The sequence below is a fragment of the Melozone crissalis genome, unplaced genomic scaffold (assembly GCF_028551555.1).
Source record: "Melozone crissalis strain CALT ecotype California unplaced genomic scaffold, PUWL_Pcris_2 ptg000016l_1, whole genome shotgun sequence".
NCBI classification, from domain to species: Eukaryota; Metazoa; Chordata; class Aves; order Passeriformes; family Passerellidae; genus Melozone; species Melozone crissalis.
The window spans coordinates 25,971,928-25,994,715 of NW_026535794.1; the positions used below are offsets into that span (position 1 = coordinate 25,971,928).

A 22,788-nucleotide genomic window follows, 5' to 3' on the forward strand; every position below is an offset into this window, starting at 1 on the left:
CTGCTTGCTCAAATGCAGACAATTCACAAAACAGGCAAGTTAATCCAGATCTGATTTGTTTCAGATCCAGCTGTCAGAAACCCGGAATACCTCCCGCGCCTCACGCCGCAGATCCCTAACGCGCTCCTACCGCCCACGTCCCCCCGCGTCCCTTCCTCCTGCCTTTATTCCGTGACAGAGATGGCCGGGGAGAGAGGGGTCACGGCACGCAGGTGGAGAAAGGTGACGGTCTCAACTCGCGAAATATAATAATAATTCTTGCGGTGTGGAGGATAACGCCGTGGTCACACTAGGACCAGTCAGTCCGGCAAAGCAGTTTCACTCTGCCAGTGAAACCGCGCTCTCAGTGTCAGGAGATTTCCCGCTCCGGACGGTGCATGCGGGCGGAATCCGGGTTGCTGGAGGCGATGCTGTGTTTGTATGTATCTCTTTACGCTTTCAGATACGGGACCTTACCTAGCTAAATTTCTATGGAGAGATCAGATAATGCATCCCTCCGGATTATCCTTCTAAATTAACTTTTAGATTTGTTTTTATAGTCCGCTGAGACCCTGACAAAAGTGGCTGTAGCTAGATACAGATACGAGATAAACGTATAAAGCAGGCTCATTACACGGGAATAAGTGAAGAACTCTCCTTGCAATCTACTCTAGATAACGTGTCTGCCCGAAGAAACAAGTAAAGCCGAGATATTTACTTCTTTTCCTAATAAATAAACCTCAATAACTGCATTGACTTTGCGCAGTGTTTACTACATTTCCATTCATTGCTTGGGTAAATGCATCCCTAAAGGCAGAGTAAATAATTGCAGTGATCTCAACAAGGGAAATGTGTAGACATTTGAAGTGTACTAAAAATAAACGAAGGCAAAGAGACTGAAGAGAGAGGACACCGCGCTCGTTTGCCGTAATTAAAGCCTCTGCTTTCTCTCGCCGGAATCCGAGACTTGCAGAGCGCAGCCGGTGCGACACATTCCCCGCTGGTGTCACCGGCTCAGCACACGAGTGGCCGTGGGAGCCGAGGCTGAATCCGGCGTGTCTGGGCTCGGGAGGGCTCGGCGCGGCGCTTGGCTCGGGGCTGACACTGGCCGCTACCGCCGGAGAAATTGCAGCCTCTCTGATGACTTAAAAGAGCCGCGAGTTTCCATTCTCCTCTGAGCCCTTCCAAGATGGGCACTTAAGAGCGGTGGCGGCTTGGGTTTTTTGTTTTGTTTTGTTTTTATTTTTTAATCGCATTTCATCTTGTTCTGCCAGATAAAGGTTTTTTTATTTAATTGTTGTTTTTTTTTTCTTTCATTTGAAAAGAAAACAAAACAACGTAAGTCCCCGCTAAAACAAACATCTGCTTCAGCAGCACCCGGGCAGGCGGGGACGCCTGCCAAGTGAAAGCCTCGCAGGCGGCGGTCTGCAAACCTGCGGCTGCGTTCGGGGAGGTCCCTGGCCCTCGCAGGGGAAGATCCCCCCACGCCGCTGCCACGTAAGGGTCCCGGCGGAGGGGCGAAGGAGGCACGGCCCCCGCTCGGTCTCTCGACGGGGATCACGTATGCCCAGAGCAGGATTGCCGTGTGGGCAGAGGGGAGAGAGCTGTCCGCGGCTTTCACTGAAGGCGGTGTGGCTCCACACCTGACCAGGTGCGGGAGAGGCAGGCGGCCGGGGCCTCCGCGGGGGTTCCCTCCTCCAGCTGAGCAGCCACTCGCTCGAAACCTAATTGCATTTTAAAGCAGGTAGACACCCCCCCACATGCACATACCCCCCATCAGGGACAACAACCAACGACGACGACACAACAAAACATTAACCAAACAAAAAGCCCCAATCTGCGACTCTCTACGGAGCCACACATTGAATGAATCTATCTGTAAGGTTTTAATCACAGCTAAGGCTTCGCTACAAATCTGTACAAGAGACAGTGGCTGGTTCCCTCTGGATCTTTCCCCTTCTGACTCCTATTATTTTGACCCAGGCTACAATATAGAAAGCGGCGTGTGCGATCCATCTGCAAGGCTGGGCTGGGGTTTACCCCCCCTCCGCTTCCCTGCCACTTCCTTCTCACTCGCGGTATGGAAAGCCATTGACGCCTGCCTGTCTGTTATAATGTTAGCGGGTTGAAATCCAGAGGAGCCTCCGCTCCGCTCTTGCTCTCGCGCTGGCAGCCCTCAAAATCCGCAGTCTCTCCTTAAAATGAATCTCTTCCAGCGTGAGGAGGTGAACTCCTCTTGCTGGTGCCTTTCCTCACCGTTCAGCTGCTATCAGGACGATGGCAAAATGACATACTAGCAGAAGGAGAGGAGGACGTGTGTTTTGGGGTAAACAGGCTTGAGAGACCGAGAGAAAAAAATATCATCGGCAGATGCAAGGAGAGCTATTTTGCTGAGCTTCTGGGAGCTGTAAATACAGCGGGCGAAGCTGCGCTGCCAGGGCAGGACAGCGGCTGCCGAGCCGAGCCGGGCAGCTGCTCTCACATCAGCGTGCTGCGGACACCCGCGGAGCGCTCCGGCGGGGAAAGTCCCGTGCGTCCGCGGAGGGAGCCTCTCCGCAAAAACGCATCTGGAGCGGATCGCTGCCAGCCGGAATGTTTTCTGGCTTTCCGCTTCCCTCGAGATTTTCCACATACTGCTCTGCCGGAGACCTCCGCTCTCCCCCGAGCACCTTTCGAATGCTTTGTGGATTCCGTTGCTAAAAAAACAGGAGAACCCTCACTAATCTAATCTTTGCCTTTTCCCCTCCCTCCCGTCCCCCCCCTCCCCCGCCCCACCCGGCATTTCTCTGCCGCTTAAAAAAAATCCTGTTGCAAGATCTGCTTCACGCGGGTACATGGGCTTCTCGCGCAAAACCACACGAACCTAGGTAATTCCTGAAATAAGTTTATCTGGGACCTTCCCAGCTCCTCTGACCGGTGTGAGACAGAAAGCACTCTCCCGGACTCTGGTGTGAATTGGGGAGAGGGGATGTATAATCCCAGAGCACACTCCTTCTGGAGGAACCTCGCCTGGGGAACGCCGTCAGCTATCGCACCCCTCCCACACGAACCACAAAACAAGATAAACCACCCGAAAAAGCGACTCCGCTTGCAGAGCCCACCCTTGCAAACGCCTCAGCAGGACTTCCCGGCAAGGATGGGATGAGAAACGGAACGGGAATGTTTGTTTTCCCCTGTTGTTGTTGTTGAACGCATGAATGAATGAATGGATGAATGAATGAATGGAACAGAAGGTGCTCGGAGGCATATAGGAAGCTTTTGACCGCTTACATTAACTTCCTATTACACCCTAAAAATAGAACCCCGTTTCCTGTTGTTTGTCAGCTCCTTCTAGCTGTTGTGTCTGTTGTGTGACATCTTTCGACTCACAAATGTGACCTCAAACCACGCAAACACGCTATGGCCCTTTGAAAGTATTACCCACAAACATCATTAAAGCGGCGCGGTTTAAGGTGACACCGAAGACCTGTCGCACGAAGTCACCCCGTCCTGGGGCACAGGGAGCCCGTGCGTGGTGCCACGCTCTCCGCCCGACAGCGAAGCAGGGGAGGACGGCGGGGAGAAGGAAAGGGAGCGTAGCACTGACCCCGCGGCTCTCAGCCAGCCCGGGCGTGCAGAGATACCGGCCCTAATCCCGCTCGGGATGCAAAGGCCTCCTTGCTCTCCAAACGAGTGAGGGTGACTTGCGGAGAGCATTCTCCGGGAATATTACACCGCGGGATGGGGAGAGGAGAAGGCCAGCCAGGGATGCGCGGGCAGGGCCCGAGGGTACGGAGGGAATAGAGCGCAGAACAGTGCACAGGGCATATCCCCATCGCCCCCGAGCAGGGCTGCAACCCAGACCTCCGGGAGTTCGGGCTTGGCCGCGGAAAGAGCGGGGAAGCCGGGAAGAGGGGTCGCATGCGGGTAATTCCTGCTGCCTTTGCCCAGAGACGGACGTGTGCTCACGGAGGCCGTGCAGGGGCTCCCGGCCCGGGACAGTGCCCAGCCTCCCCCTAACTGGCACGTTGCCCCATGCAGGCAGGCTCCCGGCCCGCCCGGCCCCTCGCGGCTCCCGGGAAGCTCAGCTGAGCAAGGCAGCTCCCCTCGTGGGCTCCCGCCCCTCACTCGTGACTTCTGCCCGCTCACTTTCGGAGACTCTTCAGGGCAAGGGGACTAGGAGGTGTGCGGTGCCCGTCCCCACCCCTTTTTCACGAGTCACCCACCCTGGGAAATGGACACTCCACTGTTCTGATGCGTCCAGAGCTATTGATTCAGGTCTAATTTCTCCAGAAAGAGGCCGATGACGGAGCTCGGCTGCGCACAAATGGGAGCCAGGGAGGAGCGGTGCCCGGCAGCGCAGTGTCCCCAGCGGGAGGGACCTCCCTGTGCCCTGGCATCCCCCTCCAGAGCGCGGGCTCAGCACCTGAACCTGGGAAAAGAAATATCCCTGCAGCTGCCGCTTCTGCCGGGGCACGGCTCGGGTCCCTATTGCTCCCCACTCCACCCCCACGCCCCCCGCGACCCCCGGTGGGCCTAATTAAATTGAGCAAAATTATCGGTGTGAGGTTGGACGGAGTCAACTGTCTTGACGACAGACGGGGACGTGTGAGCAGCGCGGGGGAAGAGCAGCGCCGGGTTTGCAGCTCTTCCCTCCGGCCGGCGCCCACCGCGGGCTCGGCGGGGGCTCCGCATCCCCCCGGGCCACATCCGGAGCCGCTGCTCGTCCCGCTCGCCCCACCGCATCTCGCCCGTCAGCTGGGCTGAACGAGAGATGGATGCACAAGCAACTCCGTTTGCTGCCTATGGCAGGAAGCGGTTCCCGCAGATTCTCCCTGTCTTTTCTTCTTCTCCTTTTTGTCTCACTCAGACGCCTTATTCCCTCCGCCAAGACGGCATATAGGTATTATTTCAAGGCGATCTTCTCTCCTGCCCAACTTTCCCCCATTCCGGGGTTAGCATCCATTACGAGGCAGGAATTATTTCGAAACAAGAAAACAACGTGTTGCAAACATTCCCCAGCCTATTTTCTGACATCTTTTGTTATGCATGCTCTTGCTGCTGGAGAAAATGCTAGTATGTGCACCTGCGAAAAAAACGCCTTCGTGATGTTAACAGCAAGCTGGAGGGTATAAAGCAATAAAACTGCCAAATGTACCTGTTCCTGTTGAGTACATTACCTACACCTATGAATAAAGAGTCTCAGTAGGAATTCTTTCCTTTCTCTTCCCCTTTTCTCTATATTTTTATTCATTGTAGATTTGTAAACGCCTGGATCGGGTTACCCTTTCGCGTGTTAAAGTGGAACCCTTGTTAAAAGCCGGAGAACAAGGCAAGACACTTACAACTGCATTCAGAGTTACTGAACCGACTCCGAGGGCTCAAGAAGTGAAACAACGATGAGAGGGTGGCTAAGGGGGCTCAGAACATCCCAGCCACACAGGAAAAAAAGACATGCCTCCCCCATGCCCTCCTGAAACAAGCCATATGAACTACAAGCGCAGAGACACCACGGGTTATGCCCTTCCACCGACAGAGCATCGCTTGGCATCCTCCTTCCCCCTCTTCCCCCCCTCCCCAACGGTATGCGAAGAGGGGGCTCGCATCCTTCGGCTACCCAGAGCTAATGATCGGGCTGTGGGCAAGCACAACTCCAAGAGAAAGGAAAAAATGAAAAAGAGAAAAAAATCCCAGAAAGAAAAATTGAACCCCTCTAAGTACTTCCACAAGCCACGCGTTAAAAAAATTTTATATATATATATATATATATATATATATATATATATATATACACATCTGCAGAATCTGTAAACCAATCCTCAGGGAATGTCGCATTGAGAGGCAGTGTCAAGACCTGGGATCGGTCTGGGGACGTCTCTGGGCTGCGCGAGGTTTTGGAAGCAGCGGCTGCTGGTGCCGGTGTTGGTTTTCAAAGCCCGAAGCCTCCAGCCCCTTTCCCCATCTAGAGCAACTTTCGGATTTCTTTAGGCTTAGCGAGTTCCGCAGGGTCCTTCCTACCTCAGTCCTCTCCGGTGGGGTCTGTCTCTGGAGTTCATGCTTAGCTGGACGCGAGGAGATTTAAGCGAGGGAAAGGGGGGAAAAAAGAGAGAGAGGGGGTGAGAGAGAGGGGGGAGAGAGAGGAGAGAGGAGAGAGAGAGAGATCCTCCGCCGTGCTGGATCAAACTTAATGTCTTTCCCTAGTCCATCTTTGAAAGAGAAGTGGTAATACCACCTGGATGTTCGGATATAAATCCCCTTGCAAATAATAAATGGATTAATAATAACAAGGTATGAAGTTCTTTTTATAGAAAAAAGGAGAGAATTGAAACTAAATGCGGCAGTTAGACAACCATTTTGATAAGAGGATAATTGAGGCGACACTGGTGTATAATTAGAGGATAATTTATGCTATATCCACTTTTATTCCACCTCCCAAAATAAACCCAGTCCATAATCATTACAGGCAAATTGTTCTGAATTTTATAGCAGCAATTTGAACAAAGTACTGCAGTTAATCATGGGAGATTTTTGTGTATTCCTGATTAGAAGTCTAATTGCCTCCTTCCAGAAAGTAAAAATAACTGTAAAACGACTCTATTTTTATCATTAACAATGTTGACAATAAAATAAAATCAACTGGAATTGTAATCTAAAGACAAATTTAGGGCGCAGGCACTTTTTTTTTCCTTGGGTCGTTTATATCCTAATCAAGCTTTTTGCCAAAACCGCCAACCGCACGTAGCCATTTGCATATATTTGAAAGCCATTACGGGAGCTGCTGCCGCTGCTGCTGCGTTCAGCGGGGAAAAATGCGCTGCGCGTCGCTTCGCCGCGGCGAAAATACCGCGCAAGGAGGCGGCGGGGGGGAGGTGTGGGATGGCGGGGTTGGTGTGCGGGGAGATGCGGGGTTGGTGTGCGGGGGGATGCGGGATTTGGGGTTCGGGGGTTCGGGGTTTCGGGGGATGGGCACGGGCGCTCCCCCCCCCCCCCCTCCCCTCCCGCGCGGGGCGCGCAACGCGCGCGGCTCCTGGGGGGGGGGGGGGGGGCGCGAGGGGGGCGGGCGCGGGCTCCGCGCGCGCTGCCGGCTATGACGTCAGGGGGCCGAGTGACCAATGAGGGAGGCGCTGCCCTCCGGAGCCGAACCATTCGACTCGTGCGCGTCCCTGCCCTTGGAGTCGGAGCGCCGGAGCCCCAACTTTCCCGGCTCCCACCTCAAACTGCCCCCACCCTCCACGCCCCCCCCCCCCAGGAAAGAAAAAAAAACCTTAAAAAAAAAAAAAAACAACACCCACCCCACGCGCCGGGGGGATGAGGGAAAAGAGCGGCGCAAAAAAGCGGCGGGAGTAGCCCGCCCTCCCCCTTCACACACCCCGCACACCGCCCTCCCCTTCCTCCCCTCCCTCAGTGAACGAGGCCCCTCGCACAACGGCTCCTTGGAGAGGAGGGGGGGAAGGAAAAAAAAAAAAGGCGGAAAAGAAAAAAAAAAAAAAAAAGAAAAGAAATTAAATTAAATCACCGCCGCCTCTCCAGCGGTGCCGCGGCGGGTAAGGGGAGCGGCGGTGGCTGGGCAGAGAGGAGGCAGAGCGCGGGGGGCGAGCCGGGGAGCACCGCGCTCTCCCTCCCAAACTTTGATGATGACCATGACTACGATGGCTGACGGGCTGGACGCGCAAGACTCCTCCAAATCCGCCTTCATGGAGTTCGGGCAGCAGCAGCCGCCGCCGCCGCAGCCGCCGCCGCCTCCCCACTCCCAGCAGAGCTCACCGGCGATGGCCGGAGCCCACTACCCGCTGCACTGCCTGCACTCCGCCGCCGGCTCGCACCCGCACCACCAGCATCACCACCACAGCTCGCCCTACTCCGGCAGCGCCGGCTCCTACAACCACCGCTCGCTGGCCGCCTACCCCTACGTGAGCCACTCGCAGCACAGCCCTTACCTCCAGTCCTACCACAACAGCAGCTCGGCCAGCCAGACGCGGGCGGACGATGCAGGTGAGCCGGCACCGCTTCCCGAACCCGCTGCCAGCTTCTCCCCCCGCTCCCTCCAACCCCGGGCGTCTTCCCGGCCCCCCCTCCGGGCACCTGCAGAACGACCCCCGCCGTGCCCCCGTTCCCGCCGAGGCAGGCGCCAGCCCCGGGTGCGCGGACGGCGGGAGGAGAGGCGGGGGGTGCCCGTTCCCGCGGCCCCTCGCGGGCCTGTGCCGCGGTACCGGCGGCGGGGCCGCCGCGCTCCCTCCGCGCCTCCGGCGGCTGCCGGCGCTACCGCGGCGCTGCCACCGGCGCCTTCCCCGCTCCCCGCGGCCGGCGGCGAGGGGCTGCGCTCGGCGCTCCTTTGTTACGGCGGGACCGGCTTTAGGCAAAATTCCTGCTAACACCTGAGGAGTGAAAGTTTCCAGGCGAGCGGGTCGCATTCCGCTCGGGGGCCGTCTGATTTATGTATTTCTTTTTTTGCAGGGAGACGTACGTATCCATCCAGAGGGGCACGGGAGGGGTGCGGGGGGGGGAAAAGCATTGTTAAAAGTCTCGGACTGGTGATTCACTGACCACCAAACTGGCGACGCGAAGTCAATTAGCCGAGTAAAACCTGGATGGCCCTGGAACGAGGCATACCTTCGCAAAGCCAGCGCTGCACTTTAAATTTTAAAAAATGTTTTCTTTTTTATTTTGTTTTTCTTCCCGGGAAGAAGGAGAGCGTGCCCACCATGCCCGGACAGCTGATTTTTCTCCCGGTAGCTCCCGAGCGGCAGCCTGTGCCTGCGCCGTGGGGTTAAACAGGCGTTGGGACGGGCTTTGGCGTTTTCAGGAGCCGTGGCAGCCAAAATACCCGCGTTTAATAGCTAAGGAGGGTGATGTTTCAGCTGTGTTGTTTTGCTTGCAGATCAGCAAAAAACCACAGTGATTGAAAACGGTGAAATCAGATTTAATGGAAAAGGGAAAAAGATTCGGAAGCCTCGAACCATTTACTCTAGTCTACAACTCCAGGCTTTAAATCATCGCTTTCAGCAGACTCAGTACCTGGCACTTCCAGAGAGAGCTGAACTGGCAGCTTCATTAGGACTTACCCAGACACAGGTAATTACTGGGAATTCCAAATCACCGAAACCCTGCTCGAGCAACAAAGGCCAAGCAAAGTATGATGCTCCCTAAACATTTTGGCCTCTGTCGGGAACGGTAGAAAAGGTAAAGCACACGGTTCCCATCTCTGCACGCTGGGACTCACCTAACGCGCGGCAGAGATCGGGCAGAGAGAGCTGAAAGCGCCCTTCCCTCAGCCGGCTGCGAGCAAGCGCTCCCTTTTGATGCCACACACGATATTTTAAAATTGCCTATATTTTCAGATAATTCCGGCACTGAGATGCAATTGCCCAGCTGTGAAAAGGAGAACAAAACAAAGGCAAGGAATCGCTGGGCCTGAGGTAGAGCTGAAAGCAAAGCTGCCTCCTCGCAACGTTTATAGGTAGAGGGGAAGCAGGAACGCGTTAGGAAATACCTGTTAAATCAATAGTTAATTCACCCTGGATGACTAACGCAAATGCAGTAGTTAGCCTTGGGCAAAATGTACAGAAGGTGATAATAGATCTGAAGATCAAAGACAGCCGTGTACAAAATTATGGCAGGTTAAGCCATAGTTAAGTGTGGTTGGAGTAGCTGTGCCATTCTGCTAATTTAAGCTTGAAAGACATACGCGGCATTACAGGCTTACCAGGCTGGGGTTTGTGGAGAAGAGCATGGATAGATGGGATCAATCCGGGCAAAATGTTATCATGTGAATCTATGAGCCCAGCAAATAACTTCAGGATTTTATCAATGTCATTGGTAACAGTCTCTTCCAGACAGCGATTTTTAAATAGTCAGCAAAAATTAATAATGGGAATGGGCCCGACGGTTTTGCAAATGGGATTTTAGTATCCTCAGCATGCACGCTCTGTCTCACTGTTGTCTCTCTTTCTTGCTCGTATGCATAGATTTTTTTTTTAGCGGCCCAATCCTGATCTTGAAGCTAGAGAAGAACCCCTGCTTATCCCCAAACATTATGATTGCAAAGTTTGAGAGGTCAAATATGCATGGGGAAATTGTTTTCTGTTTGATTGATTAAAAAAAAATTACATTCTGTATACATGTCTTACCTATATATAATTGCTATGATAATTCTGACCTGCCGGTGGGCCTAATCCTTGCACACCTTATCGAGTGCAGGCTCCCTCCTCGGGAGTTCTGCTGTGTTAGGAGCAGGATGAGACCCAAAGCAATGTTGATATACTATTACTCACAGAGAAAATAAAAATATTCTTTCTTTACTAATCCATTTTAATATAAAGCCACAATCCTCGTTCTATTATGCCTCCTCCCCTGCCACATCAGCATGGACTGCTTGATCTGATCGTGAGGATTTCAGAAGCACAATTTCTTTGTAAGATGCCCTTTGTCTATTGGCTCTTGTCTCCTGGCACAAAATCATACGATTGCCCATGTTTGACAACAGTTTGCCCGAACGATCAAATGACCTCCAAAATTCTGAATGAGGTGCTAAAACAGGACACCTCAGAGCATGTGGTCTGCTCAGGGAAACAACAGCGTGGCCTGCTCGGGAAAACAACGTCCCAGGTTAAAACCTGCATCCCTCTCGCTTTCCAGCTCTGCTCTGCCTCCCCTGTTCTCTCCAGCTGCATCCAAAGCCCGGGAGCAGCCGTAGCTACCCCTCCTTCCCCTCTTCCATCCCAGCTCCACACCCGACTGGCGTGTGCCCTCAAGACTTTCTCCCGATTAGACTCACGGCCCCCAGGGTCCTCCCTGCCGTGCCCTGGGCGCTGACGGCAGCCTAATATCTAATATCTAATATCTAATATCTAATATCTAATGCGTTTCGGTTTACAGGTGAAGATCTGGTTTCAGAACAAGCGCTCCAAATTCAAGAAGCTGCTGAAGCAGGGCAGTAACCCCCACGAGAGCGACCCTCTGCCCGGCTCCGCTGCCCTCTCCCCTCGCTCTCCCGCTCTGCCTCCAGTCTGGGACGTTTCAGCCTCTGCCAAGGGAGTCAATATGCCTCCAAACAGCTACATGCCTGGCTATTCTCACTGGTATTCTTCTCCACATCAAGACACAATGCAGAGACCACAAATGATGTGAATTGTCCAAGAGAAATAATCTCCCAAGAACGCCTCGTCTCGACATGGCAAGAAGTTCCCCTGCTTTGCCAAGCCGTGCCAGCTAACAGGCTCTGTGTGAACTTGTAGATGCGGCAAAGAGACAGAGTGGCTTTATTTTTTTTTTTTTTAAGTAACCTCAGCGATTGATCTTGAACAGAAAGACACAATTTTCATTCTGGCGCACAGAAGACACTTCTCTTTAGGATATTTTCCTTTGGACTCCAAGGCACCAGCCTCTTTCTCTGTGGAGTATACGTCAAAACAAACTTTTTACAGACTTTGCCCACAAGAACCTGAATCTACCATGGCAGCCGTTTTTACTTGTTTAATGAGCTAAAGACATTACATGATGAAAGAGAGACTAGTCAAAGCTCCTTCATTTTTATTCACCAAATCCGAACTGGGGAAAGGATTAAAAGACAGAAGAAGTGATTTTTTTAAAAATTAAGATTGGGGGGGTTGGAAAAGGAGAACTGGTTGAAAAAAATGCAAATACACTGTAAGATTGGAACATTACCACGAAGCAAAATCTGCATGCTTTCTCAAAATGTAATGGGCTGCGGCTCAGAAGAAACCACCGACTCTCACCTGAAGAGCCCCCTCACCCACACAGCCCCGCACCGCACACAGCCGGACGGACTCCCGGAGACGAGCAGGAAAGACAGAGCGAGGGATTCGCGGCCGGAGCCGGAGCCAGGCGCGCCGCCGCGGGCTGGGGAAGGGCGGTTCAGCGCTGCCCGGCGGCAGCCTCAACCACTGAGCGAGAGGGACCTTTCCCCGAGCAACCTTTCTGTATATATTGTTGAATTTTAGTTGTACATATACTTTGTATGTTTTTGTCTTCTTTCATATATAGAGTAAAAGCCACAAAACGCCCGCCTGGCTCCTATTTCTCTTCACCTTAGCGGATCCCCACCTGCCCCGACTTGCCCCCCAGATCAGCCCGGGCAGAGGGATCCCTTGTGCCCGGCTTGCCTGAGTGCACAGACACCCCTACCAAAGCATATATCTGCAAGCAAAGAAAGAAAAGATGAAGTGGGGTGGGGTAGCTGGTGGTTTAGTTGGTTTTAAGGCTACAGCTTAAAGACAGGAGGTACCGAGTCCACAAAGATACGCCTAGACGAAGTTGCTAATCACCCGGCCATTTCTGCTGCGATTTCAGTGCTCCGCTGCTCAGCTGAGCTTCCTCGCCGAGGCAAAGCTCAGAGCCCTGTCTTTCTTCCCAAAGGTTGGAGACTCCAAATTATTAAGAAAGGAGGCGCCCTCCTTTGTTTCAAAGAGCAGACAATGCAAGCTGAGGAATGTTTTGCAAAGCCCTGAGAGGTGCCCAGGCACACAACACGCTGTCCAGCCAGCTTCAGCCGCACCGGCTTGTGGAAAGCACAGCAACAACTGACAATGAAAAGCCTTTTCCTCATCCAAGCTGGGTGCCCCATACTGCGAGAATTAATGGCTAGAGACCTGGGCATCCTTCAAATTATGAACCTTGAAACCACTGAGCCATTTATCAGAAGTCAATAGAGATCCTCAGAGTGCTCCATATAATGACAGCTACATACAGTCGTGCAAAAGGACAGTCACTATAATTAGACACAAAGCAAAGACTACTTACCAATATACCAGTTTTTTGGGGGGTGTTTTTTGGTTTGGTTTTTTTTTTTTGAGCAACTTCCACGCTCAGTCAGTCTTCAGAGTGCTTTAAAACCGATCAGTCTTGTCATTTTCTACCATTCGTATTGTTACATTAGGAAAAATGTTTTCTTTTCTTTTTTTCCCCTTCCCACTGTGAAACTTTGGGTTCAGAGCTCCCCAGGATCAATTCTGAACAAAGCCTCCAGCTGCAGTGCCATCCAATTTGAAGCAGACATTGGGGACAATTTAAGGTTTTTATCCACAAGAAGGTTTTTTTCCATTCTCTTAAATGCAGCCATAATTAGAGTAATTTTTCATGTAGCCCGCTGATTACAGCGTTTTTACCGTCAAAGATAATTACCTGTAATTTTCTTCCACTTTTAATACTAAAAAGCCATCTTTATTTAGATTCAGGAACAGGAAAGGCGAAACAAAAGAGGAAAATTATTCTGTTATTCATACACAAATTGCAGAGACGTAGGGCCTAAAATTGAAAATTAACCAAAATTATAATGCTGAAAAGAATGGAAGAGGCTTCAGAAGTACAGCTGGTAGTGGGGCTCACTGAATTATTCAAATGACACTGGAGAGAAAGCTACCATACATTTAAACCAACAGCATTGTGTGCATCTTTCAGAAAACCCCGCTTTACCCGCCCTCTCCCCCACGCCGGCCCCTGTGCGGGCTCCCCTCGCCTCGCACAAGGGCCAAGGATGCCCCGGGGAGCCCGGCCCGGCCCGGCCCGGCCCGCACGGCCCCCGCAGGCGCTTTAACCCTTTCGCGGCGTGCGCCCCGCGGGGTGGCGGCGGGCAGTCCGTCCGTCCGTCCGTCCGTCCGTCCCCGCGCTGGGGGCGGGCAGCGGGGGCTTCGCTGCCCCTCGTGGGGTCTCGTCCTGCCCCGCACGCCGCGCGTGGGTGCCGGCGCGGAAAGCCTATGGCTGCGCCGTGCCCTCCTCCCCCGCCAGCGATTCCTCAAACAGGCTCAGAAAAAGCCCAGACAACAAGCGAGCGAGCGAGCGAGCGAGCAAATAAACGCTAACAACAATAATAAAAGCCCCATTAGCTTAGTGGCGTGGGAGAAGGTGGGAAAGGTAGGCCTGCCCGGGAGCGGGGTGGGAGTGAGTGGCAGCGGCGGCTCCCACTCGCGCGGCCGCCGCCCCGGGAGACTCTCGTGAAACAGCGTCATCTATGGATGGAGCCCGGCAGCTCCCTCGGCAGCGCCAAACCTGCCGCCGCCGGCTGCCTGCGCCGGCCCCGACACCGCCCGCCCGCCGCCGCCGGGCTCCGCCGCCCCGGGAGCCGCGGAAAGGCGCTGCCGCCGCCCCGGGAGCCGCGGAAAGGCGCTGCCGCCGCCCCGGGAGCTGCGGGGAGCTGCGGAAAGGCGCTGCCGCCGCCCCGCCGCGGGCACGGGCGGACCGGGCTGGCCCGGGGTTCGCACGGCTCCTCCGCCGAGTCCCGCGCCGCCCCTCCGGCAGCCCGTCCCGTCGGGGCTCCCGCCGCATCCGCGGCAGCATCGGGGCAAAGGGGGCGCTTATCCGTGGGGGTCCGGCCGGGGAGGGAAACCACCTGCGAGGGAATGACCGCCGGTGTGGAGAGGGAGCCCAGACGGAGCGTGCCTCGACGGGCGAGGCGCGGAGCAGCCACAAACCAGCCCCAAACCCGAGCGAGCCCCAAAACTTACCCCTCTGAAAATCTGCTAAGCAAGGATCGGGGTCTAGAAATCTGTACTGAACAGAAGCAGTGGAGAATATTTTTCTGAGTCTCAGGGCAGAAGCTCTTTCTCTATATTCTTGGTTGAGTGAGCACATCCAGGTGTGAAATTGTTTGCACACCCCAGCACCTCTTATATTGCCAGCAAAATTAGCTGTTATTACTGTCACTGTTTAGTGATGGTTAGCTTGATAAAAAAAACCTGCTGTAATCAAGACCTGGCGCATCTTTGCAAATTACAGATAATTGTAAACGTCCAGATTATGATAATAGCATCCTAATCCAGCCTGCAATATAATTATTACAGAGTGTTACATCTGAAACTGTCCAGTAGGGCTAATTCAGCCATTATTTAGACCCTATTTTTGCACTGCAAATGGGTTGCTGAGTTGAAAATGTACGATTGTAATTTCACGGGGCACTCAATGAGTAATGGTATAGGGAGGGAAAAATACAAAAGTGAAATGTGAACAGTAGCGATCAAATCAAACTCTGAAGGACAAAAGACTGTTTGATTCATAGGGAATGAGAAGAGCGGGAATTAAGAAAATAGCAAATCAGTGGTCTGCAGCGTTACGTGTCCAAATCTCAACGACTGCGAGCCTGATGTGCAGTCAGGGACTGCAGCTTCGGCTCCCGCCTCGCATCAGTCCGCCTCTCGGCTCAGCTCTCCCCGGCACCCCGAGCATCCCCGAGCTCCCCACCCATCCCCAAAAGAGGGCTCGCCATTGTCTTGTGCCTCCTCTCAGGTGACTGAACGTCACTTTCGGGCAAGCAGCCTCGGGAGCTCCGGCACCGGGCGGAGGAGGGCGCGGGGTGCGGGATGCGGCGCCGGGCGCTCTCCGCGGCGGGATGCGGAGCCCTTTGCGCCCCCGCGCCCCCGCTGGACCGGTCCTCAGGGGTCCTTAGGGAAATTATCACAGAACCGACTCAGTTGTAATTAATTAATCAAAAGAGCCTGGCTAACAGGACTACCTGCAGCTAGCGAGGTTAACTCACCGGGCTAGCTTGGCTTTCGACTCCTGATTAACTTTTATTAACCCTGGACACGAAATACACAAACCCGCTTAATTTTTAATGACCTAGATCATCAAAGCGCGGTTGCCACCGGACCGGTTGGTCCCCGCTTGGTCTCCGCAGGGTCCAGATGAGAAGAGGCAGCGCCCGCGGCCGGCCCCGTGGGCAGGAGGGCTGCGTCTCCGGCCCTCGCTGGCCTCTCCCGACCGCAGCCGCTCCTCGCAGCCCGCAGTCCAGCCCCGCGCCCTTTCCTCCATGCGCGTTCGTAAAAACCAGGAGAATAAAAGAAAGCTCAGCGGATAGCGCGAGGCGAAAACCCTGCAAAACGCGTTGTACGGCGCGTATCGATGGGAGCGTGAAGCTCTCCGGGAATGGAGGGCCAGCTCCGCAGCCAGGCAGATGATGCCGCTGCAGAGCACGAAGCCGGGTCAGCATCCGGCCCGGAGAGGCTGCCGGAGCCATCCTGCAGAACCCAGGCTGAGGCTGAGACAGCCTCTCCGGCAGTGCCGAGGGGCAGGCGGCAGCGGGAGAGGAGCGAGAAGCCGCCCCAAGCTCTTCCTCGCCAAATGCCCAATCTGCCACCGGTTCTAGCCGGGGCCGGCACTCTGGGCCCTCACCTGAAGGGGATGAAGGAGGTGAGGGAGCCGTGAGTTTTAGCCGCGGCTTTGAGGGTCGTGTCAGTGGAAGGTGCTCTCACAGACAGCCGGGGTGTGCGTGCGTGGCGGGATTTATCAGGTCTGTATTCCGGGCAGATAAACTATTGTTTATCATCCTCCCTGAATCGCATGTAAATAGACACACCACGGAACAAAGAGAACTATTTAACTGATGCAACACAGATTCTCCCTAAAAAAAGAGAAAGAGAGGCTTAATGTAAACTTCGCGTTTCCTATTTTCACAGCTTTTATCTGACCTATAAAACAGGTTATTGAGTTACTGCAAGCAATCGCTTAAATGACTGAAAGCAAGAAGACGGGGTTCCCACACCCCACTCCCCCCGCCCCGATTTTCCTGAAGCAATAGATCTCCTTTCCTTAATCCACAACCGAAACACCTAAAGTCTGTCAGTCGCAAAATTGCGTGGCAGAAATCTTTAATTGATGCCACATGTGGGATGCACTCTGGGGACACAGCGCTGCCGGCGGTGGAGCGGGCAGAGCGCGGAGGCCCGCGCAGGCAGCGCGGCCGCGGGGCAGCCAACGCCCGGGGGACACCCAGGGGAGTAAGAGGGCCACAGGAACGCCTGACAAGCGGGCTGCCCTGCCGCCGTGACAGGTCGGAGGGGTGTTTTTCCTTTCCCCGGAAAGGCGCGGGAGGGGAGCCGAGGCGCTCGGCGGCGAGACGGCAGTGCCCGGCAGGATGGAGGCCGTGCCCCGGGCGGAGCGGGAGATGCCCGGGCAGGAGCGGGGGCTCGGGCGGATGCGGGAAGGCGCTGCTCCCGCCGCCGTGCGAGGCGTGGCGGGCACTGCGTGTGTCTGGCTGGGGGCGATGTAGGGGTGCGTCCCGGCCGGGGGTGGATATGTGGATGTGCTGCGGGTGTGAGAGCCCCAAGGGGGGCAGGCGGTGTCAGGAGCTCTCGATCTGGGGAAGCGGGGGCTGCAGGCTGCTCTGTGCGTGTGCGTGTGTGTGTGTGTGTGTGTGTGCGTGTGTGTGTGTCAGGCCCTGTGGCTCAGCCCTGGAGCCGCTCGGCACCCACAGGAATGTGGCTCCTCTCGGCTCCCCGAACTGCCCCGGCTCCACATGGAAGTGGCCGCCAGGAAAACAGAAGGGAGGGGAAGAGGGGGAGGGGCGGGGAAAGCCCCGAGCCAGCAATCCGCCGAGCCCAAACCCGGCATCAGACAAAGGACAGTTCATGCCATCCTTTCCCGGGGAAGCAGGGGGGCAGGCCTGGCCAAGCCGGGCTCCCTGCGGCCGCCGCCGGAGCCCAGGGGTGCGCCCAGGCGGGAAGAGGCGCCGGGCTGTGCCTGCCCGTGTGCGGGGACAGAGCGGACAGCAGCATCCGTCCCCTCGGCCCGGGGGTCTCCGAAGGGGCGGACGGCCCCGAGCGTTCATCGAGGTCGGGGCCACGAGACGGGGAGCCCCGGCGAGGGCATTTCTTTCTTGTCCTCATCAGAGGAGGGATGCCAGGCTTTTCCCGACCTGCCCAACACCAACCCGTTCTGGGAGAAGGAGAAATTAAGCAGGGTGGGGGACCGGCATGAAAACCAAGCCGAGCTGACTCGGCTGGCTTGGAGAGGCGAGCGATGCCTGGTCCAGCGGCCGCGGTGTGAGTTCCCATTTCTGCCCGGTATGCTGCTTGCCGGCACTCCGCCTTCCCGGAGCTGTTCCTGCGCTGTCCGTCCGGGCCGTCCCGGCCCCGGCAGGTTCCCGTAACCCAACAGTCCCCGGCAGCTCCTCAGAGAAAGGGGTGGGTGGACCCACCTGGGAAATTGACTTCCACCTCCTGTGTCCAAACCTTTCTGCAAAGGGAAGTGACCTCCGGGAGGGGAGAATTTCTTACTGCAGGTTGAATATTTGTCTAGAGGGAAATGAGGAAAAGAGCGGAAGAAAATGAAAGGGTCAAGTTTTAAAAATTTTTTTTTTGCACAGGATGGAAGTGAGCAGAAGAGATGAAGCCGAGCTCTTCGTCAGTCCCAGAGTCGCGGAAAGTCCCTGAAATCTTGCGAGTTGAAAGAGCAGGAGACGGTCCCCAGAAGGGCGGAAGAGATGGGGAGCGGCGGCCGCAGGGGTGGGCAGCAGCGCCCGCGGCACCCCCGCAGCCTCCCCGGCGTGCAGGGAGCGCAACCGAACAAACTGCTCTATTGTACTGCAAGACATTTACCAGCCCCCAAACCTGCTACACAACAGCAAACCGGGCTTCTTTCTTTGGGGAGAAAACTGCTCAAACCGCACTCACACGCACAGAACATGGCAGGCAGGAGAGGAAGGAGAAAAGAGGAGGGGGAGGGCAGCGGGGAGGAAGAGTGGAGATAGGTAAGGGCGCCCCGGGGCAGGAGCGTGCCTTTTCAGGCCTCGCCTCCCCCCGTTCCGGCGCTCTCCCCGCCAGCCTCAGCTGCCAGAGGGGCATCTTTCATCTCGGGGACCCTTCCAGCTGCGCCTTTGGCACGTTCACTGCTGCCGCCGTACCCGCACGGCCGTGAGTTACCGCTGCCCCCCGGATGGGGGTCCCCGTGGGAACTGCATGGCCGCGGGCCCCGGGCCGGGATTTCGGCTGGGAGAGAGAGAGAGAGCCCGTGCTCCGTGCGAGGAGTCCGCGCCCCGGGCAGCACTCCGGCCACGCCGTGCCCAGCACTGGGCAGCCCTTTGACGCGCGGGTTTTTCCCTTAATCGTGTAGAAATAAAACAAAACCAATAAAAGTACCTCTGAAACGTTCCTCCTTCAGTCGAAGCCGCCGCAGGCTTTTAGCAGGAGCGAGGGGAGCGGGGCCCTCATTTTATTCTTTTCTCATGTTTAGTGGCTCCCTTTGACGGAAACGTAATTTGTATAATTAGCCGAGCGCACACGGGCGACTGATGGGCTGTGGAGTGTGCAGCTCTCGACGCTAATTGCTCTCAGGAAAGGATTCAGGGCGGCTTAAGGCGAGAGATTCGCTTTCTCGCATCAGGATGGGCAGCTTTCCCTCCAGCCTACAGCGCTGTGCATGGGATGGACGCGGTCTTGCCAGAGCCCCTTTCCCAGCGGGGAGAGAGCGCCGCGGGTACCTGCAGGGGCCAGACCCCGCCGGACTGCGGGGGCACCGCACGGCGCCGGAGCAGAACACGAACTCCCAGCTCCCGGCCTCTTTCCTCACTTTCTTTCTGAAAGCAAATCAGTATTATATTTTTTTTCCCTCTTATTAATAGAAGAAGGGGTAATTTGGAAACATTTCTCTTGGTCGAAATAATTTTATTTTATTCAGAATATACAGTTTAATTCCTCTATCTACAATTATTTACAGGGTTAAAATAACATTGAAAAAAGTCTCTGGAAAAGTTGAGGTCATAGATTTCAAGGCACCAATGATAGTGTCCACAGCTGAGCCAAAAAACGTCCGTATTGTATAAAAAAGGGTTTCCTTTGAAATGCAATAAGTTACATGCACAAGCTTTACACATTTTAATCTTTTTGTTTGTTTCTTTTCCCTTTTAAAAATTCCCCATATGCATTCCTTTCGTTATTATTCCTTAACAGTAAAACACAGGAGTCCAAGGAGCAACAAAAAAATAATAAAATAATAATGGTCAGGCTCTAATAAATCGTCCCAGAGGCCAGCGCTAACGGGTGCTGTAGGGAGCCGTGGGGTTGGAGATGAGAGTTGATGGAGTTGGCAGCGGGGTACCAGGAAGAGGAGCTCTCCAGATAGCTGGATGCAGGGGACGGGTTGGAGTTTGGAGGGTGAGCGTGTGCGTGGGCATGGTGGCTGAGGGAGCGGGACGAGCCCTGAGGTTCCCAAACCGCAGGTGACTGTGGAGAGTTGCAGGCCATGGGGTCGCTGGAGCTGGGGCTGTGCTCCGGAGGCATCTCCCCGTTTTTCATGATCTTCTTGATCTTGGATCTTTTATTCTGAAACCAGATTTTCACCTGGGAGCGGGGCGGGAGGAGAGGAGAAGGGAGGAAAGAGGAGTGGGGAGGGAAAGCGACACCATTAATGCCCGCCTGGCAAGCCGGTGCTCCGCGGCCGCGGCGCCCCGCCGTCCTCCCGCCCTCCGGGGCCCGATTCGGCCCTTCCCGCCGCGCCGGGGTGAGCCCGGGCTCTGGACCCGCCGGGCCGGGCCGAGCCGAGCCGGGCCGAGCCGCTGGCGGTACCTGTGTTTGCGTGAGTCCCAGGGAGGCTGCCAGCTCGGCCCGCTCGGGCAGGGCGAGGTACTGGGTCTTCTGAAACCTCCTCTGCAACGCTGCCAGCTGAAAGCTGGAATAAATAGTCCGGGGTTTGCGCACTTTCTTTGGTTTGCCGTTCACCATCCGCACCTCGGGTTCCGCCACCTCCTTCTCTGCACGGGCGCAAGAGCGGGAGAGAGACGCACACTTGTTAAGTTGGGGACAGGCTCCGCTCCGCGCCGCCGGGGCGGCATCCCGCCCGCGGGCCGGGCCGGGCCGGGCCGGGCTGGGCAGCGGCGCCGGCCCGACGGGCCCCTGCGGCTTTCCCCGGGGCTCCGGCAGCCGGGCGCGGCCCCGCGCAGCCTCCCCGCGGTGAGAGGGGGGAGCCCGCTCCCTCCACACCGGCCTCGGCCACCCCCGGCCCTCCTCCTTCTCCTCCGCCTCCCACGCCCGCCCCGGGCATCCTGCGGGGCGCGCAGCGCGGCGCGGGCGGGAGCGCAGGGCATGCGCGGCGGCGCGAGGATGGGGGGCCCTGCTGGGAGCAGCTCTGTCCGGAGCGAGGTCGGACCCAAGCACCGACCGCTTCCTCCGCACAGCCGCGCCAGCCCCTGCCGCCGCCGGCGTGTCCCCAAGCGCCGCCGCGACCGCACTCGTCCCAGCCAAGCCCCAGCCGCTTGGCTTTACCACGGACTTGTTTATTTTTTTTTCCTCCCTGACCCCTTCTTCTTTTTTTTCCCCTTTTCTTTCTTTCTAGTTTTTTTTCTTTTCTTTTTCTTTATTTTTTTTTTCCCCTCCTACAGCAAGTTACAAAGAAGTAAAGCACTAAAACCGCGACGCTTTCTGGCGAAAAACGCTCCCGGCTTCGCAGCCCCGCCACCGCTGGTCTCCCCCTCCCAGTCTCCTCCCCCGCCCCTCCAGCACAGAGGGAAGGAAACTTTCTTCAACACCGCGAACCTGAGTTTGAGACACGCAACAAGGCTCGGCTATTTTCTCCCTCTTCCTGCGGGGGGAAGGAGGAGGGAGGCAGCCGTGGGGGCCCGGGGGCAGCTGACAGAAGGGCTAAAGCGCTAGTCCTACAATTTGTAGTTTAGCTCATGCGAGCTGGTCAAAAAAAGTAGACGAGTAAACCAGTTCTCCACTTTTTTTTCCATTCCCAATTCTCTTCCCCCCCCCCCCCCCCCATTTATTTATTTATTTATTTTCAGTTTCCCTTCTGGCTCAGGGAAAGCCGCATCCCCGCGCTCCGCGGGTCAGGGATCCGCCGGGGCGCGCTCCCCCAGCCTCCCCAAAGCCGCGGGATGGTCCCGCACACCCCGGGCCCCCGGCCCTCACCTGGCTGGCTGGCGGAGCTCTGGACGCGGTTGTAAGCGCCGCTGTACTGGTGGTAGGGGCTGGCGTAGCTGTAGTCTGCATAGGCTTTGGCAGGATAGTTCCCGGCAGACCCGTTCATGCCGTGGTACTGGTACTGGTAGGGGTTGAGCGCTTTGCCGTAGGAAGCCGAGGTAGGCGAGCAGTAGCCGTGCGGGGCTCCCCCCGCCGGGCTGTAGTAGTCGGAATCCGTGGCGGAGGACTCGGGTAAAGTGGGAGATTCCTGGGACGGGTGGTGCATGGCTGCAGCCGTCTGGAAAGGAGCTTGGAAGTCGCCGGATCTGATGTTGGGGACCCTTCTGTCAAATACTCCTGTCATAGCTCGGGGCCGGCGGCGGGCAGGGGCTGGCGGCGGGGCTGCTCGGCTCTAAGCAGACATGTCTGGGGGAGGAGGCTGCGGCGCGGTGTCTGTCTCCGGCAGACTGCTGGCTGGGGCGCAGCATAGGCTTGGTTAAATCCTTAATTGCGCTCTTACGCACAGCAGGGTGGATCGGGTTCCATTGGCCAGAGCAATCGGGAGCAGCGACACCCTAACTCGTCCAACTAGTTTAGCACAACAAAGCTTCGGCTTAAAAAAAAAAAAAAAAAAAAAAAAAGAGAGAGAGAGAGAGAGAGAGGGGAAAAAAGGAGGAAAAAAAGTCCCATTCAACCTCTTTTTAAAGTGAATACCAACAGCAATCTCCGAGTCGGAGCGCCGCGACTGGGAGGTTTCCGGCTCCCCCCACCCCTGTAGCCGGCGAGGGGGCTCGGCCAGCCCGCAGCCCGGTGCCCCCGCACTCCGCCCGCAGCGCCCGGGGGGAGGCTGCAGCCACGCCACTCGGATTTGCCGTCCGGTCCCCCTTGGCTACGCTGATGGCTTGGGAACACCGCACCGGGCGCTCCTGGCTCCAACTCGATTTCTGATCTGGTGACAATGACCATTAGCGTCTGGCCGCGCTGCTTCCCTCGGACCGTCCTTCTTTCCCGGGGAAACGTCCGGGACCTCCGCGCTAAACACAGCAAACCCCATTGCCCCCAAGTACCTTGAATTTTAGTTACATCATTTCCTGCATTTCCAAGACCCCGGCACGGCCCGGAGCCAGCGGGAGACTCCCGGCATAATGCCCTGCGTGGGGTGTGGGGAGCTGCCAGGGGCACCATCCGGCCTAGGGGCACCCAC

General features: G+C 56.1%; 2 protein-coding genes across 2 annotated transcripts; one reads left to right on the plus strand and one right to left on the minus strand.

The window, feature by feature from the left end:
• Nucleotides 1-7,416: 7,416 nt before the first annotated feature.
• DLX6 (distal-less homeobox 6) lies at nucleotides 7,417-11,975 on the plus strand. Its single transcript, XM_054273330.1, has 3 exons — nucleotides 7,417-7,950; nucleotides 8,837-9,030; nucleotides 10,834-11,975. The coding sequence occupies exons 1-3, from the start codon at nucleotides 7,590-7,592 to the stop codon at nucleotides 11,083-11,085; spliced, it is 807 nt and encodes a 268-aa protein (XP_054129305.1). The 5' UTR covers nucleotides 7,417-7,589; the 3' UTR covers nucleotides 11,086-11,975.
• Nucleotides 11,976-19,338: 7,363 nt separating this feature from the next.
• Nucleotides 19,339-22,040, minus strand: DLX5 (distal-less homeobox 5). Its single transcript, XM_054273976.1, has 3 exons — nucleotides 21,594-22,040; nucleotides 20,250-20,434; nucleotides 19,339-20,024 (listed from the first exon to the last, which is right to left on the minus strand). Exons 1-3 carry the CDS (start codon nucleotides 21,946-21,948, stop codon nucleotides 19,692-19,694), a joined length of 873 nt encoding a protein of 290 aa, XP_054129951.1. The 5' UTR covers nucleotides 21,949-22,040; the 3' UTR covers nucleotides 19,339-19,691.
• Nucleotides 22,041-22,788: the final 748 nt, after the last annotated feature.